Source organism: Clarias gariepinus, chromosome 24 (assembly GCF_024256425.1).
Source record: "Clarias gariepinus isolate MV-2021 ecotype Netherlands chromosome 24, CGAR_prim_01v2, whole genome shotgun sequence".
Lineage (NCBI taxonomy): Eukaryota > Metazoa > Chordata > Actinopteri > Siluriformes > Clariidae > Clarias > Clarias gariepinus.
The window spans coordinates 3202741-3220777 of record NC_071123.1 but is presented as its reverse complement, the minus strand read 5'-3'; the positions used below and the strand labels follow the sequence as shown (position 1 = coordinate 3220777).

The 18037-nt window shown below is 38.4% G+C and overlaps 1 protein-coding gene across 4 annotated transcripts in view; it reads left to right on the top strand.

Moving 5' to 3' along the window:
* Positions 1–18037, top strand: part of rgs3a (regulator of G protein signaling 3a) — a 158880-nt gene that overhangs the window by 84312 nt on the left and 56531 nt on the right. Inside the window, exon 1 of one of the 4 annotated variants that reach the window (XM_053485630.1) lies at positions 4082–4174. The exons of the other annotated variants lie outside the window; for them this stretch is intronic. Within the exon in view, the coding sequence (XP_053341605.1) occupies positions 4160–4174 (15 nt within the window). The 5' untranslated portion in view covers positions 4082–4159. Of the gene's footprint in view, positions 1–4081; positions 4175–18037 lie in introns of those variants that run through there. 4 annotated transcript variants of the gene reach the window in all.

The window sequence follows — 18037 nt, the reverse complement described above, 5'->3', positions numbered from 1 at the left end:
TTCTTTTTATACTTTGGGAAGTGCCTGAGGTCTGGATCAGTCATTATTCACCCCCATTAACACCACACCAAGCCAGAAACACACACACACACACACACACACACACACACACACACACACACACACACACACACACACACACAGGCATGCAAACACGGCCTTCTGGATGGTATTGAGTCGAGTTGGCAGAGCGAGCAGAAAGCCTGCACAAAGCTCTCATTCACCGACCGCTCGCACCGTCTCGACACGACTACGCGAGAAAACCTGCGAACTTTAATATAAAGCTCACCGGTTATTTCGTACTCGAACGCATCATGCGCACGAGAAAGAGTCTTGCGTGCTGAGTAAATTCGACAAAACATCCCGTGTGTTTCGAGTACACTGTGTCGTTTATTCGTTGCATTCAAAGCCATCGTTCTCTACGTTCCAGCGTTTTATTTATAAATGTTTCTCTCTAAACATCCAGGGGTCAGTGCCTGAGTGTCGGCCTCACACGGGCTAGAAATAGTCACTAAGTGCCTGCTGCTGTGAGTGACACCTGAGTGGTGACTTGATGTGTGTGTGTGTGTGTGTGTGTGTGTGATGGGCGGGGTGATAAATATTCTATAAAGTTTATTAATAAGAAGCCAGCACACAGTGTGTGTGTGTGTGTGTGTGTGTGCGTGTGTGAGTGTGTGTTAGGTCAGGATGTGGCCAACGGTGTTTTTTTTTTTTATCAAATAAAAAAACAGAGCCTGAGTTACTGTGGTGTGGTGTGAAAGAAATAAAACACAAAATATGCAGTTGTAGGAAACTAATCAGCTTCTTGGTGAAAACTGTAAATGTGTTCCTGACCAGAGTTTATGCACTTGACTTTTAAATAAATAAATAAATAAATAAATAAATGCCAGAGCAGAAAAAGGCTAAAAATTGTAATAATAATAATAATAATAATAATATATATAACATTACAGCAAACAGAAAACATTTACAGAGTGCACAGAAAATGAGAAATATATTTAAAAAATTATTTTGTCCCTTTTTTTCATGTGACACAAAATATCATCATACAGTTCTAATGTAATCCAACTTTACTGACGAAATAAAAAAAAAGAATTCTGCACTTAAAAAAGAAAAATTCAGTTTTTTAAAACAGATGTAGCGTGTATGTCGACGTGTTCATTAAAAAAATGTTGATCCAAATTTTTTAAATTAAATATGAACTTAAAGATATTAAAGATCTTCATTGCATAGAAATATGTGTTTCAAGTGTGTTTCATGTGTTTCACTTTGTTTAATTTTTCTGCTTCTTTTAACTTTACCATGAAAAAATTATAATTACAAATAAAAATATTTAATAAATAAATTCATGACAGGGTGGAAAAAGGCTTGAACTTGTAGTTTTATAATATTAAAGCAAAGAGAAAACATTCACAGAGTGCAGTTAATTATTATTATTATAATTATTAATTAATAATATAATATAATTATTAATTATTATTGTTATTATTTTTATTATTATATAGTGTTGTTATAATATAGTATTATTTTTTTTCCTTACACTATTTACTGTAAGCAAACATTATCATTGATGTAAATATGTAAAACATATTATAATAATTTTTTTTTTAAATCTAGCTCTACTAACAAACAAACAAATAAATAAATAAATAGGTAACTAACTAACTAATTAAAAAGCTGCACTGAAAAAAGGGAAAAACGAATACAAATCTGCTACAGTAACTTGTAAATCGACACATTGTAATTTTTTTCCTTTATTTTCCGGTATAATTATGTGCATTATTTGCAGTTGGTGATTTTATATAAGGAAAATGTTTTTAACCCGGTTTCTCTTCTGAAATCAGCATATAAGCACCGATCATATCACAGTGTGACGATCCTGAAGCTCGTGGACCGAAAAGTCTCGTAAAGGGTACAACGTGATACTAGAAGTGGGCGGAGCGTCGTAAAAAGCTTATTGGGGTTAAAAAGTCGGTTTCAGTTTGGAAACAAGAATCAGAACCAGAGTCAGGGATTTATTTTTTAGTGATTGTTTATGTGTAAATGTGTTCTGTTGCTGTTTTGTCTGCGATTCGTTACATGCAGCTTTCAGATCCGTCTGAGGTGTGTATTGACGCGACGCTGTCGATCTCTGATGCGTCCTGGATCAGAGATCGATCGTCTGTCCGGGCTTTAAACGCCAGCGCAGTCACTCTGATGGAGCGTGAACTTGTTTAATCTCAGAAAAGGAAAACGTTCAGTTCAGTCAATAGCGCTGACTTTTTCATATGATGATGTGTTATAAATGTGGCTTATTAATGTGTCAAAGCAACACACACACACACACACACACACAGGCAAAAATCTGGGATCAGACTTTCATCATCATCATCATCATCATCTTCTTTTTCTCTTCGTCTTCTTTTTTTGTCATCTTCACCATCATCATCTTCTTCATCTTTTTTATCATCATCTTATATTTTATTTTTGTCTTATTTTTCATCTTTTTGTTCTTTATCTTCGTTCTTATCATCATCATCATCATGATCATCTTCGTCTTCATTTTCCTTTTTTATGACCTTATCATCATCTTCATTTCCTCTTTTTTTATTCCCTCTTTTTCTTTGCTCTTCTGTCATCATCCTCTTCTTCATCATCTGTTTTTCCACTTCTTGTTCTTCCTCCTCATCATATCTTTCAACCTTACGCAGCCTGATTCTGTTTAAACACAGTTCTATATAAAACAACCTCCCTCCCTTCCGCCTGTCCCTTCTGTCCCTCCTGTCCCTCCGTCCATCCGTGCCTTGTCATTTCCACATTCTACACATGTCCCAGCACTCAGCGGCTGCAGCAGGTCATGAATTATAAAAGGACAGAGCTGTGTTATTCAGCATTACCCCTTCACTCCACAGCTGCCCTGAGTTTGTACTTCACACAGGAAAAGCTTCGAGATTTAGTCTAATTTACAAATCCCCATCAACCACAGCACTCGGGCACTTATTCCTCCAGCAGCTGATGGACTCGGTCCAGATGTCTCTTAACTTAACAAAACCTGCATTATTCCTGCGGTTCTGCCGTGTGCTTGGATTTACATACAGTACGGTACAAGACAGTAAAAGTATGAACCCTAGCCCCGCCCACTTTCATAGAAAGCGTGCCAGACTGACGACAGACGACCAAGATTCATTAAGATTATTATTAATTTAAAACTGCATAAACGGTTTCTGACATGCCTTGGGCGGATGACATTCTCACCGATTCTGAATCTCGACCTCGTGGGGCTGAAAAGTGCACAAAAGTTACCAGACGTGGGCGGAGCTTGTGTGGCTGAGACTGTAACCTTTATGCTTTTGCGTATGAATCGATTCAGTTGTTATTGAAGAATAACAATTAATTTGCATGATACAGACGTCTAGGTGGCTACTTTAGCATTAGCATTGTGGGTTAGCGACAAGCTAATAATGTACAGTAACTCGCTGACGTGGCGTACTACTACAAATAACAGTTGTACAGAATGACCTTGAGACTGTGTTATGGTTTGTGACCCAAATTTACAACACGTACAGCCATTACAGAATTGTTTGTGTGCTTGTACACGTGTGTGTGTTCGTGTGTCATGAGCCCATTTTTCATTGTGGGGCTTTGATTTCACGGCTGCTATAAATAGCAGACAGAGGAGCGGGACGCCGGTCTCCTGAGAGAGAGAGAGAGAGAGAGAGAGAGAGACAGAGAACAGCATGGGTACTGCAGTCTCACTCTCTCTCTCGCTCTGTCTTTCTCTCTGTCTATCCCTTTCTCTGCCCCTCCCTCTATCCTGTCCTCCACCCCTCTCTATCCCTCCAATGGCTCAGCAGCCGCGAGCGTGTACACGCTCGGCTGTAATTACTGTAGAGGGAAGACGAGCGAGCAAGAGAACGGGAGCATGAATGAACAGGGAAACTAAGAGGGAGAGAGAGAGAGAGAGAGGGAGGGAGGGAGAGAGAGAGACAGTACTGTAGTACTAAAGTGTGTAAGGTAGAGAGACAGACAGACAGAGAGACAGTGAGAAGAGAAAAGAAGAAAGGGCATCTATTGACTCTAAGTGGACTTGTACCTAAACTGACACACACACACACACACACACACACACTGGGGCTGCGACTTCCACTCGCTACTTTGCAGACGCACGGCCGGCTCACAGATGCCTGTTTCTAAGGTACACCTGCTTTGTGTGTGTGTGTGTGTGTGTGTGTGTGCTGGAATGCCTAAGTAATCATTGTTATGTCTGTTAAAATAAACAATGATGTTGACCAAAAGACAGAACACTGTGGTCAAAAAAAAAAGAAGAAATTACAGAATTTGTAAATTTTTATTTAAAAATATTGTATAAAGTAAAACTGTAGTGTGTGTGTGTGTGTGTGTGTGTGTGTGTGTGTGTGTCTGTGTGTGTGTGTGTGTGTGGACTTCCAGGGATTTAGAGCGTTTGCGCTCAGCTGTGCTGTGTTTACTCGGCTCATCAGCTCCTGTTATACGGTTTTACACAAGTGTGGAATTGTGTGTGTGTGTGTGTGTGTGTGAGAGAGAGACACCTAGAGATAGAGTTTGTGTGTCCTTCAGGTCTTTCTGCTTTATGAATGACTCCTGCTGAGTAGATGGGTTTTTGAGATAAGACAATGTGTTAAATATTTCCTATAAAACGTGTATCACGTTATAAAACAGTCATAACACTTTATAATGCCTGACGATCCACGCTTATAAGTAGTTATAGCTATAAAACAGAAAGATATGACATCATGCATACCGTATAACAGGGTATTATATCATAATAAATGAAATGCTTTGATGTAGTAGCAGTTTTGTAGGTTATAGTGCATTATAGCATAAATATTAATGAAGTGTTAAAAAAAAAAAAAAACTATTCTAGATATAATCCAGCATTATTCATGTATGAGGTTGGCATTTTGAAACATCTATTACATGTTCTGGAGAGGAAGCTATAATGCCTTATGTAGTTGACGTAACATTATAAAGTTATAAACGCATGCTTTATGAAGTGTTATGCATATTAATAAAACTACTTACAAGCATTTACGCTACACTAGTCATTATAAAGTATTATGTGGCATGATTTAATGTACAGGCTCTGGTTGACCTTTGTCCAATGTTCAAACCTTTATGGACATTATATGGAATTGTGTATGCTATGTGACGTGATATAATGTACCGGCTTTGGTTGGTCTCTGTAAAAGTAGTCGAATGAACACTTTATAATGCATTATATAACATGACATCATGCTTATTGTTATACATGTGTTTAAACATCAGATCAATAATATAGCTGATAAATATGTTGTAAGGTGTATATACATGTGTATATATATATATATATATATATATATATATATATATATATATATATATATATATATATATGCCATGTGACTGACCAAATCTAAAGACTTTCCTGACCTCTGTGAAAAAGTCCTATGAACCCTTTAAAATGCACCATGATATTATAATGTTAAATATATTCATGCTTTATACAGTGTTATGCATGTTAATAAATCTACAAGCAAAAAGACAGCTATTAGACATTAATACACATTATAAAGTATTATGTACTCTGCATGATACACTATACATGATATGATGTACAGGCTTTGGTTTACCTTTGTGAAATAGTCCTACGAACACATTATAATGCAATATATAATATAACATATAAACAATATATGCTTTATACATGTAATAAACATGCAAACATTAAGACATCTATTAGAGACTAATAGACATTATAAAGCATTATGCATGCTATATGACATACGGTAAATAGCGAACAAGCTAAGTATGAAGAATAAATCTGTAGCTAACAAACAGTAAGCTAATAGCAGTAGAGTTATAGATAAAAGCAAAACGCTACAAAAAAGTTACATTATAGCTAACAGTAAAGAGCTAATAGCTAACAGTAACCCTGTAGGTAACAGTAAGAAGCTAATAGCTAACAGTAAACCTATAATAAGGTTTCTTAAGCAGTAAGAAGCTTTGTACAAAGAATAAATCTGTAGCTAATAAACAGTAAGATAATAGCGGTAGAGTTGTAGATACAGTATGAGCAAAAATACTGATAACTTGAAAATACAGTAAACATGTAATTAGGTAACAGTAAGGAGTCAAAAGCTACTATTTTAGGTAGCAGTTGGAAAAAAAAATTGTTGTAGCGAGGGGCAAAAGGCTAGTAGCTAACATTTACATTGTAGGTAACTATAAGTTTAACCTGTAAAAAAGGAAAATAAACAATAAACCTGTTGTTAACAGTAGGAAGCTAATAAAGAACAGCAAACCTGTAATTAGAAAACAGTAAGAAGCTAAAAACGAGTAATAAACCTAACAGCTAACAGTAAACCTGTAATAAGGTACCAGTAAGAATCTAAGCATAAAGAATAAACATTTTGCTAACAGTAAAAAGCTAATAGTGGTAGCGTTGTAGCTAAGAGCAAAAAGCTAGGAGCTAACAGTTACATTGTAGCTAACAGTAAAAACCTAATAGCTTACAGTAAAGCTTTAGGTAACAAAAAGCTAATAGCTAACTGGAAACCTCTGGCTACCAGTCAGAAGCTGAACGCTAACAGTAAAGCAGTTGGTACAAAACTAATAACAGTAGAGTATTAAATATAGTAACTAACAACAAAAAGCTAGTAGCAGTAGCAGTAGTAGTAGTAAAGTTGTGGCTAAGAGTTAAGAAGGTAATAGCTAACAGTAAAGCTGTTGCTAACAGTAGGATGCTGAAAGCTAACGGTAAAACTTTAGCTAGCAATAGGAAACTAATAACAGTAAAGTTGTCACTTAACAAACAGCAAATCGCTAACTGTGAAACTGTCGCTAGCAGGAAAGAAGCTAATGAATTTTCTTTCCATAGTGCATTACACTAATGACGTTAGCATGAGCGATCCAGGACAAGTATGCTAATAAATGAAAGCTAATCAAAAGATGAACTACTGCGCTAACATCTCCACCTAGCCGAGAGACTCTCGGGAGCTGGGATGATCACCATGACCTTCCTGAGGTGCTCGGAGGAGATCCTGTGAGGATCTGGTGATTATCTCCAGCGGAGAGGAGGAGAGGTCAAGCTCCCGAGCTCCGCGTCACTGGAGACCTCATTGTGTTCCTCTCTGGTTCCCCGTGGACTCGTTAAAAAATCCCGGCCCATTCATTAACACCATGGAGACGGGGAGATAGAGAATACGGATGTGTGTGTGTGTGTGTGTGTGTGTGTGTGTGTGAGTCAGTAATGGTGTAAACAAAGCAGAGAGGCTTCAGTGTGTTTGTGTAACTCTTTTGGACGTGTGTATATATTCGCTGTATTCGAGAACACACTCAGGACAGTGCTACAAGGCTGTGCCCGCTGTGTGTGTGTGTGTGTGTGTGTAAGGGAAATGAGGTTTGATGGATGCTAATGGTTGTGAACCCTCTGGGACAGGGCAGCCAATCAGAGGGCCACAATGTTTTGCTTGTGGCTTCCATGGGAGTCCGTAGGCTAATGGAGAGTGTGTGCGGATACACACACACGCACACACACACACACACACATACACATTTACTCCCTTGCTAAATGCCTTCCGGATGCACACTAAACCACTTGGTGTTGTGTTTGTGTGAAATGGGAGGGACAATCCCAGCAACTCCCTAAGAGTCTCTCTCTCTCTCTCTCTCTCTTATTCTTTCCTCCCTGTTTCTCTCTCTAAATATCTCTCGCCCATCTCTCTCTCTCTCTCTCTCTCTCTCTCTCTCTCTCCTCTCTCTTTCTGCTCTGTCCCAAAGCAATGTCTCTTGTACATCTCTCCATTATCTCTCTCTCTTTCTTTCTTTCTTTCTTTCTTTCTTCCTTTCTTTCTTTCTTTCTTTCTTCCTTTCTTTCTTTCTTTCTTATGTTCACCCTCTCTCTTTGCTCTGTCCCAAAGTCTCTCGTCCATCTCTTGTGAATTCTCTTTCACGCTCTTTCTCTCTGTGCTCTGTCAAAATGTCTCTCACCCATCTCTCTTACGTTATCTCTCTCTCCCTCTCTCTGCTCTGTCCCAGTGTCTCTCGTCTGTCTCTCATCTCCCTCTCTCTCTCTCCCTCTCTCTGCTCTGTCCCAGTGTCTCTTGTCTGTCTCTCATCTCCCTCTCTTTCTCTCCCTCTCTCTGCTCTGTCCCAGTGTCTCACATTTGTCTCTTGTCTGTCTCTCGTGGATTATTGTTTTTTTCTCTCTCTTTGCTGTCACAGTGTCCCTCGCTCATCTCTCTTTTGTTATCTTTCTCTTTCTCTTTCTTTGCTCTGTCCCAGTGTCTCATGTTTGTCTCTTATCCATCTTCTCTCTCTCTCTGCTTTTTCTTTTTCCTAATGTCTCCCACCCATCTCTCTCACATTATCTATTGCTCTCTCTCTCTCTCTCTCTCTCTCTCACTCACGCACACAGACACACACACACACACACACACACACACACACACACACAATGCTGCTCATGTGATTCGGACAGCCCTGGTGGAGAGAGCAGTTTCAGCCCCACTGCAGTGATGGAAGGCCGAGTAAACACACTCTGAGCTCCGGATTCCCCTTTGCAGGTGGAAACTTCGCTCCTCTTCTTCTTCTCCTTCTTCTTGTTCCTCTTCTTGTGTGATTGCGGTGAGTCGACTCGCTGTAGAGAGATCCTGCCTGGAGAGTTGGGTGTGTAGGGTATATAAGACTGAGAAGCTATAAAGTAACACATTTGGATGGGAGGGTGGCAGCACTGTGCGTGCGTGCGTGTGTGTGTGTGTGTGTGTGTGTGTGGTTTCTGTTTGTATGCGCTTTTGTATTTTGCACTAGAGACAGATTTGAAAAAGAGATGAACAGACAGGAGAGAGGGAAAAAAAAATCTTTCGTCACGGCAAAAGCCGAAACTTTAATCATGTTCAAAAGTGCATTTCAGTAGATTAAAGGTAGGAGTGTGTTATCTTTAAGTAAGTGTGTGTGTGTCTGTGTGTCGGTGTGTGTGTGTTGCACTGCAGTGAGGAACAGGACAGATAGTAGATATTGTCTCCGGTAGTGAAGTCACATGGGCAGGGTTTTGTAAATTGATAAGGCATTATAAATGTTGTAATTAACAATTTTTAAAAAGCAATGACGTCTATAAAGAACTATATATACTGCATTATAATAGTATTATATTAAGCCGTGATTATATAGATTGTATCTGTAGGCTCACATTTGTTCATCATTTCTTTCATTTAATATCGTACAGTGTCTGTACTTCAATATTTATATGTTAATGCACATAATTAACATAGAACTTTAAATGCATTTATTTTTCTTATTATTAATAAATTAATCTTGGCAGTAGGAAACCAAATTTGACCCTAATGGCCTCCCATAATTGCAGCGCCGTTACCCAGCTGTGTTTGATAAAGGCACGTTTAAATATTCAAACATTCAACGTAAATATACCTTAATCAAGGTGTTCAAAAGTTTAGTATGTGGTATCGTACTTATGGTTTTAGGACTCTTTTTATCTTATTTCATGATCATTTTTCCCTCTTATTTATTACTTTTTTCCTTTTTACTGGATAACAACAGTGAGCAACTATAACCAAGAATAGGCAACTTCCCTCTGGGATTAATAAAGTTCTTTAAATCTTAAAATGAAACATCACCAGGTTTCATTATGAAAAGCTTTTACTAGATGGAACTCGGATGAAACCGAAGTTGTGTGCACAAACTACGTACCTTCAAGAGGAACTGTTTGTACAAGAATACATTAAATGTAAGCTGTGGGAGCGCTGGCTCGGGCGGGTAATCCTCTACGCTGTTGATTTTCGAATCTGAAGATCCGGGTATTACCATGGTTAATTTACCTTTTGTAAAATGTTTGAAAACGTTTGAGATATTATAAATCAGTTTTCTCTAACCATGTATATACTTTACCTAGAGGTAGCATGGCCGAGCGGTCTAAGGCGCTGGGTTTAGGCTCCAGTCTCTCTAGAGACGTGGGTTCGAATCCCACCGCGAGTGGTGGCTCAGTGGATTAAGGCTGTGGGTTACTGATCGGAAGGTCGGGGGTTCGAGCCCCAGCATCACCAAGTTGCCACTGTTGAGCCCTTGAGCAAGGCCCTTCACCGTACCTGCTCCAGGGGCGCTGTAAGCTGGCTGACCCTGCGCTCTGACCCCAGTTTCCTAATTGGGATATGCGAAGAAGACATTTCACTGTGCTGTAAAAGTACATGTGACAAATAATTGAATATTCTTCTTTATGCGCCAAAATGTACAGTTCTGAAACTCGTGCATATGCATTTGTTGACGGGTCATACCTCCAGCCCTACGTGTTCCCAGTATTTTAGTTGGAAATGGGAAGCGTTCGTGAACGTGGCCGGAGTTTAAACACATTTCTTCCCGCACCTGTCCCGTTCCCCCGATCTTACACTTACTTGTGAAGCCTACTTGTGGGGAGTGTGTTCCACCGTGAAGATCCGCCAAGAACTGTTCCTGCATCACTCGAGTAAATCGTTTCCTTTTGCAGGAGTCTACTGTGAATCTGTTCCTGGAATCCGGGTCGAGAATCTGCGCGGACGATACACACTCTTCAAACGCTTACGTTACATATACTCTAATAGACACTTCAGGACCGAGGTGTCATGTTTGGACGAGGAGCTCAATCAGGTCATGAGCTGGAGACAGAGAGAGGATGACGTCACTGTCCTGTTAGTCCCAGAGCCGGGTGTTTTATCACCGGTCCGAGCAGTTCTGATCGTTTAGATGTCCCTTAATGAGGTCGATGTGTCCTTGACCTTAAGCGTTTGATGAATAGTTTCTGACTCAAGACGTCCACCTGTTACTTCTGACCTGATGGAGAAAGCCAACCGCCCGGAGCTGTGTGTCCAAACGTCGCAGAAGCGAACAAACACACAAACTAACAACCTAATGAACTAATTAAAAGAAATAGAACAACAGGTTGAGTTTCTTAAGTGATATCAGTGAATATTGTTATGAGGGGTGTTCAAGTCAAAGTGGGACTTTTGATTAATAAGTAAAAACTGTCTTTTAAAGTACATCTTTATATAATCCCCTATTAGAGTTATAAATAAAGTCACTTGAAATTATAGACTCGTCACGCGACATGCAGATCCGATCTGACCAAAAAGATTTATAAATAAAAAATGTGTGTCATACTTGTAATGTGAACATACAGTAGCCCAAGTTAGGGAGAATACAGAACATCCTCTGTATTAAAACTCCTGGCATTACCATATCGACTGGTTGATCGACTATGACACACAAGCCTGATGGTGCTTTCAGAAAGGAGAACTTTCATAAGCTCGGTATTGTTTATTTTCTCCAAAAGCAGGCTGCGTAAATTCGTGCACTGATTTGAGACATATTTCTGCAAATGGACCCGTAATAGAGGAACGAGCGGATCCGTGGGAGTAATTCTGCGTGCAGAGGGGTTCATTAGGAAGGATTCTTGCAGTTTAAGCACTGAAGTCGTGTGGATTTTAAATTTACAGGAAAAAATATATATATTTGTGGATGCATAAAAAGCGGGAAAGTTCTCTAAGATCATTTGAACACATTTAAAAGTTTATAGTTACGTTGTGAAACGTCCTTTTTATGTCCTGAACAAACATATAAACCCAAAAAAATTATTTAAGCAAAAAAAAAAAAAAAAAAACGACTGTAGGATCAGTTTATTAAATAATTCATGAAAGCGTTCTTTAAGGCTTTAACCATTAAATCATTCTATCAATCTTTTATGTACCAATATGTCGTTACCATAGAAACCATAACGAATAACCATAACGAGCTCGTTAACAAAATGTGCACTGTCATCTTACCAGATGTTATTTACTTACTTACTAAATCAGAGACTCGTTTTTTTCAAACCGTTGCATCAATCCTATTCACTGCAGAAAGTTGATGAAGTCATTAATACACATTTATAATCATCGCTTTATAGTAAATACACCCCTGACAACATCGTTAACAGGAATCAGTCATGACTTAATCGCCACGTCGTCATCTCCTTTGAGAGAATTATCTGCTTTGAGAAATTCATGAGCCTTATTTTAAAAACTGCTGTGAATTGTGTGAAGTGCTTCACCCCAAAAGTATTAACCCCCCCTCAAATTTGTCTGCATTCCCACCTGGAAATAAGTTCCGCACAGGATACGCTTTAATTTTTTAAAGTAACCAGAAATATTCTATACGGTTTACAAAATTCTCAAGCCGAAATTAATAAAGATAAAGATGCATAAGTATTCTCTCTCCTTTCTCCCACTGCTTTGTAATCTCCTATAAAAGCCCTGACTTTAATCCAGTTGAGAATCTGTGATTTGAAAATTGTTTTTCAGCAGATGGTGTACTGAACATACAGAACTTGAATGATTTTCCCAGGAGAAATGGGCAAAAATATCAGCATCCAGATGTGTAAAGCTGATGGGAATGAAGCATCTAATACATCATAGCAGCTGGAATTGCAAGCAATAGAGGTTCTACCAAGTGGACACAACTCACAACGATAATAAAAACGTGCATACTAAAAAAATACTTGCATACTAAAAAACGTGATTAAAACGATTATACAGTAAATATAAGAATCATTTGAGTTTTAGACAAAGTGTTACTGATTTATTAGGACCTCAGAGACTAACGATGATGTACTGATAATGATAAGTTATACATAATTCTTCACATTTATCGAGACAATGGCTATTGTTAAAGGTACCGTATAAATATAATTAAACTGAATTCAATAGAAATATTATGGATCTTTAAATCATACTGTAGATATGGTTGACCTCAGGGTCAAATAGAAGTTTGATGGCGTCATCAATATTTATGTAGAGAAAAGTTATATGTATTTAAATTTGATTGATGATTAGTTTTGAGTTAAGTTAGTTAATCCTTTAGGGACCTCCTGGAGCAGACACTAAAGGGGCAACAGTGGCAAGTTAGTGGACCTGGGGCTTAAACCGCTGACCTTCTGATCTGTAACCCAAAGCCTGAACCGTCTGTTATCATAGTGGTATCAAGTGTTCAAGATTTGTTTAACAGCATCCACACAGGTGGGAAAAATTCAGGATAGAAAATAAGGACTAAAAAAAAGAAAAGATTAGATTTGTTTTTGCTCAGACGTAAAAGACAACTTTAAACATCGCAGATTTAAGTAATTCCCACCTGGGATTAATAAATTATTATAAATTAATATAAAAAATTTACAAAGACTACTACTAGGTAATATAAATATCAAAATTGAGCAACTTATAGGTCTAATAATATTAAAAAGGTTTAACAGTATGGCTTCCTTATTATTTGAAATAGCAATTTATTCATCGCATGATGTAATTTATCTTCAGATTGGTTACAGTCGTGTGTGTGAGCACTGTGGCTTCACACATCCAGGGTTGGGGGTTCCCGCCTCGGGGGCTGTGTGTGTGTGCAGTTTGCATGTTCTCCCCAAGCTTGGTGGGTCTAAAGGTCCAAAGACATGCAGATCAGTACCATATTGTGGTACGTCAGCAGATTACCAGTTTCCAACACTATAATCATATTTTTGGATATAAAACAATCAAACCATTTGAAAAGACATGCAAATGAAGTAAAATATGAAAATAAATAGACATTAAACCTCACTTAACCTTAATTTATGACTCCTCTTGGCATCAGCTGCTTTAAAAACCAAACTGAAAGTGGATCCATATGAGTGTGTGAATGCGTCCAGATTGTACCCCGTCTTGTTCCCCAAATCTCGGCCTCTTGTGACCCTGTATACAGTATAAAAGGTCCACTGTAAAACAATCCTTAAGCCGTTTATCCAAAATACACCTTTGAACCTATTGAGATATTGAGACGTATATCTGCTCCTTCTGCTCTGTAAAGCTTCATAACGGCTCTAATCTGAGCTGCTGGTTGTTAATTGGTGATTTCTGAGGCTGGTGACTCTAAATGAACGTCTCCTTTGCAGCAGAACTCAGTTTTGGTCTTGCTTTCCTGGGAAGGTCTTCATTAGAGACCATGAGAGACATGAGGTTTCATTGTGGAGCTTGATGGGTTTTGCAAACGCACTCGACACAATACTGTTCTTGCAGTGTTCCATAAAGCCTGACCTCTTAAAATAACAACAGACTGTTATTGTTGTTGTTACAGTACATAATTACATTATTCCATATGCATTATTCCATATATCATTTACAAATTGCATTCCATATGCAATTTGCAAATGATCCAGAACTTTTGAGCCATAGTGTAGATATACAAAAAAGTTTTGTACAGTAGTCGTACAAAACTGTGCTTAATTAAGCACATTAAATGACGCTTAATTAGTTAAAAGTCACTTAGAAGTCATGACTGTTTCTTATGGCTGATGTGACACCTGAGTTTTTCTCAAAGCTTTTAACACCAATAGGTGCCAGGTGTTGTGTATTAATTTCTCAGCAGTCATGCATATCTCAAATATGGCCCTCCGTTTCAGTCGAATGGTAAAGATTGCAAATATGTGGATTTCACTTCTGGGTCAACAAATCGTTGGAATAGTAATGCATCCGTACAGATGTGTACCCTGAACACGTTCTCTCTCTCTCTCTCTCTCTCTCTCTCTCTCTTTCTCTATGTGTGTGTCCCTTCTCTGCCCTTGTGTATTATCCTGGCCGGTCTGATAATGCACCTAACCTGGGACTTTTAATGCTTCTCCACACTATGCTAAAGATCAGTTCCTGCTCCTGCTCTCTCTCTCTCTCTCTCTCTCTCTCTCTCTCGCTTTCACACACTAACACTCTACATTGTATAGCCTTTCCAATACACCCTTATCTCAGCCAGCTGAGCAGGATCGAATTAAGTCAAAATTTTCATCGATTCCAGCGCTTCAATATCAACCAACATCGATTTTCTTTCTCAGGACGGACATGCAGCAGGAAATGAGCTTTTCAAAGATGCATACTCCTTAGAATCTCCTGTGATTTCGAATCCCGCTTTCTCCTGGTGCTCTCTTGTTGTTCTGCGTGATAAATGATTGTTGTATCACGGCTGTCTCACCGCACTAATACCAATAAATCTATAAAGGATTCAGCTTGATGGATAAACATCAGCTGATTTTATTGTGTTTAAACACAAAGCTGCAGCTTGGCTAATTTACTCTTCTGTACATGTCAATGTGCAAGGAATAGCAGAAAAAATAACTGCTGAACAAAAGTCCATTCTAAAGGGACCGACACGAGATGCTGGAATGACTTAATTAAAGCTTAAAAGATTATAAACCAAAATGCATCAGGATTACCTTGGGGGTTAATTATAATTACTATTAGCATTATTATCATTTTGAGCTTAATTGCGTTCCAGTTACTTAAGTCGTGGGAGACTCACTGAGGACAGTCTATGACCTTCACTGCTTTGGGGAAAAATGCAAGAAATAAAATTGTTGCAAAGCAACGATGAGCGGGCCCAAGCACCTGCGTCATCGCCACCCAGCGCACCAGAAAGTCAGTGGACACAGTGTGTATATGCATTTAAAGGGGAAATACCAATACCATTGTGACATAATTTTGGAATGGGGGGATTTAATTAAGACCTTCCAAAAGTGGGGTTAAGGCGTTGGCCTACGGTTCAGAAGATCCCAGGTTAGAATCCCACAACCACCAAGTTGTCCCTGTTGGGCCCTCAACCCTTAACTGCTCAGATGTATAAAAAGATAAAAATTATGAGAGCTGCTCTGGATAAGGATGTTTGCCAATTGCTTAAATGTAAATGATGTCACTCAGAAAGTTATTAGCCACTTTTCGCCAAAAGTTTAAGGCATCGTCATAGCTGAGCCATTGGAGATATCAAAAGTTCCTTCGCAATTTTGCATCCTCAATGTCTTGAGATTATAATTGCTCAGTTTTTTTGGTGATCATATAAATCCTTAAGGAGAAGTATATCAAATTCCATTGGGTGCGTTTTGCAAATGACCCAAAATAACTGTTGAGTATAGCCCATGAAACGCACAATAAAAATGGTTCAGCTCAATGAGATCTGAATGCGTATCGGATTATGCATTTATACCCGCAAGTGTCGTAATGGCAGCAGATTTCAACCTGTGATCTGATTTTCATGACTTTTGTGCACATATCAGACCTCCAAAAAGCCTCCATCTGTCAAGCACTTTCCAGAAGACAACACAACCAATTTTGTTACATCATCTTAAACAGCACTTTGTTTCCCTAGTAATTGCTTCTAAGTTGTTCAAATGACGTTTAGAGAAGACTTAGACTCTTAGCTGCAGTAAAACATTTGAACTGTGCAACCATTTTAAAGAAGGCCGTACGTCAGTCAACAACGATCCTGGCCGAGGTGTCTCCCAGTTGGACCCATAAACCTTCAGCGAGTGAAATGCCTAATCCTTAAATATCAACATTAACTTGTCGCAAACTTGTGAAAGAGACAAATCTGTCTGTACACACAATCTTATACCAACACCACTTGCACCTTACAACAACTGCGTTAGTGCGTTAGTGTAGCAGGTGATCATTTAGAGAAACAAAGGAAGTTCTGTTATTCTGTACAATCAGAAGTCCTGGTTTAACTTGAACACCCTTCGTAATTATGGTCTCGGCCTTGTTGAATAAACATTTGATGAAATCAGTCTGATGAGCTGGCGATGTTCAGTAAGTTTCCTGTGATGTCTCTGCATTCCATTTCTTTCTGAACCACTTTAGTATATTTGCTATTTTTATCTGATCCAGAGGCCCTTTAGTGGAGCAATATATCACCAAAAAGGTATCAACATTATGATGGTGTCTGGTCCATGTCTGATTAGGAGCTGAATGTGTGATATAATGTGTCATAATCATAAGCTAGGAATTTTCCAATTGTAAAACGGTTAGTGAACTTTTGCTTTTTGTACGGTTTGATAGCATTAGATGTTTCTTTGAGAAGCAGGAAAGAAGTTCTACCACTTTAACAATGAGATAACTCAGAAAAGCCGCTTTACCTTCCCTCGTCGTTCCACTGTGGTAAGCACCAAGACCCAAATGCTGATTTAAGAAGTGCTTCCATTTTCGGCTTGATTTCTGAAACTCAAATTCTGCCTGAGTTATTCCATGAAAATATGAGCTTCAGACTCATTAGTGTGTGATGTGTCTGGAAACGGTTGGAAGATTGGGTGAAGATCTGGCTGGTGATCTGATTTCTTTTTTTTTTATATTCGAGACGAATAAGAGGACAAATTAGAATGAAACAGTAAGATGAGGCTTCCGATTCGATCAGAGAGACGGGTTTCCATGATGAGTCTGGTTCCTCTCAAGGCCACTGTCACCTCTGGGTCATTCATTAGGGATCTGGAGCTACATCTGGATTTGTGTAAAGCTCATTTAGGCCACAATAATTAAGCTTTCTGTAAATTTTTGTGTGAATGTTTTTGTTTAAAACAAAAACACAAACACTTTCTTATACAGTCTGAATATTTTTTTGAGCAATTCTACATATAAAATGAAATTTGGACAAACCAAATACCTCTTTAGAGTAGAACATTTACAACGCTTAAAGCTTCTCTGCATGCTTTTTAAAAGCTTCTTTGTAGACCCCTGGAATACCAGAAAGTCTTTCAAGTAGAACTTTAGAACCCTAAATGATCAAATACAATATTCTTTTGAAGTTTTTGATTGTTGTTTGAACCTGTCAGGTGTTTAAAATGTAGTTAATAGGATAATTGGATTATAATAGGTTATTCGATAATAGTTTCCCCGAAAAAAAAATTGTTGTAGGGATTTAAAAAGATCAGAGGAGCAACCAAGCAAAACTAAAAAAAAGCAACAAAATTTTGGTTTGAAAGATTTTTTTTTTGTACTCACATGCGTATGGTGATAAAAGGCAATCAGTGATAGACTGCAAAGTGATTTTGTAGTAACTCATTAACAATTATATGACTTGAAGCTGATTAGGTTCACATGATTTTGCGAATTATGCTAATTAATTATCACTCCAAATACACCGAAAGCGCACATAGTTTTTTTCTGAGTGGCAGGATGAGTCTGGGATGATTGACAGTCGCATAGGAGTTTTGAACTCTCTAATATTAAATGCAGCCCTGGAAACC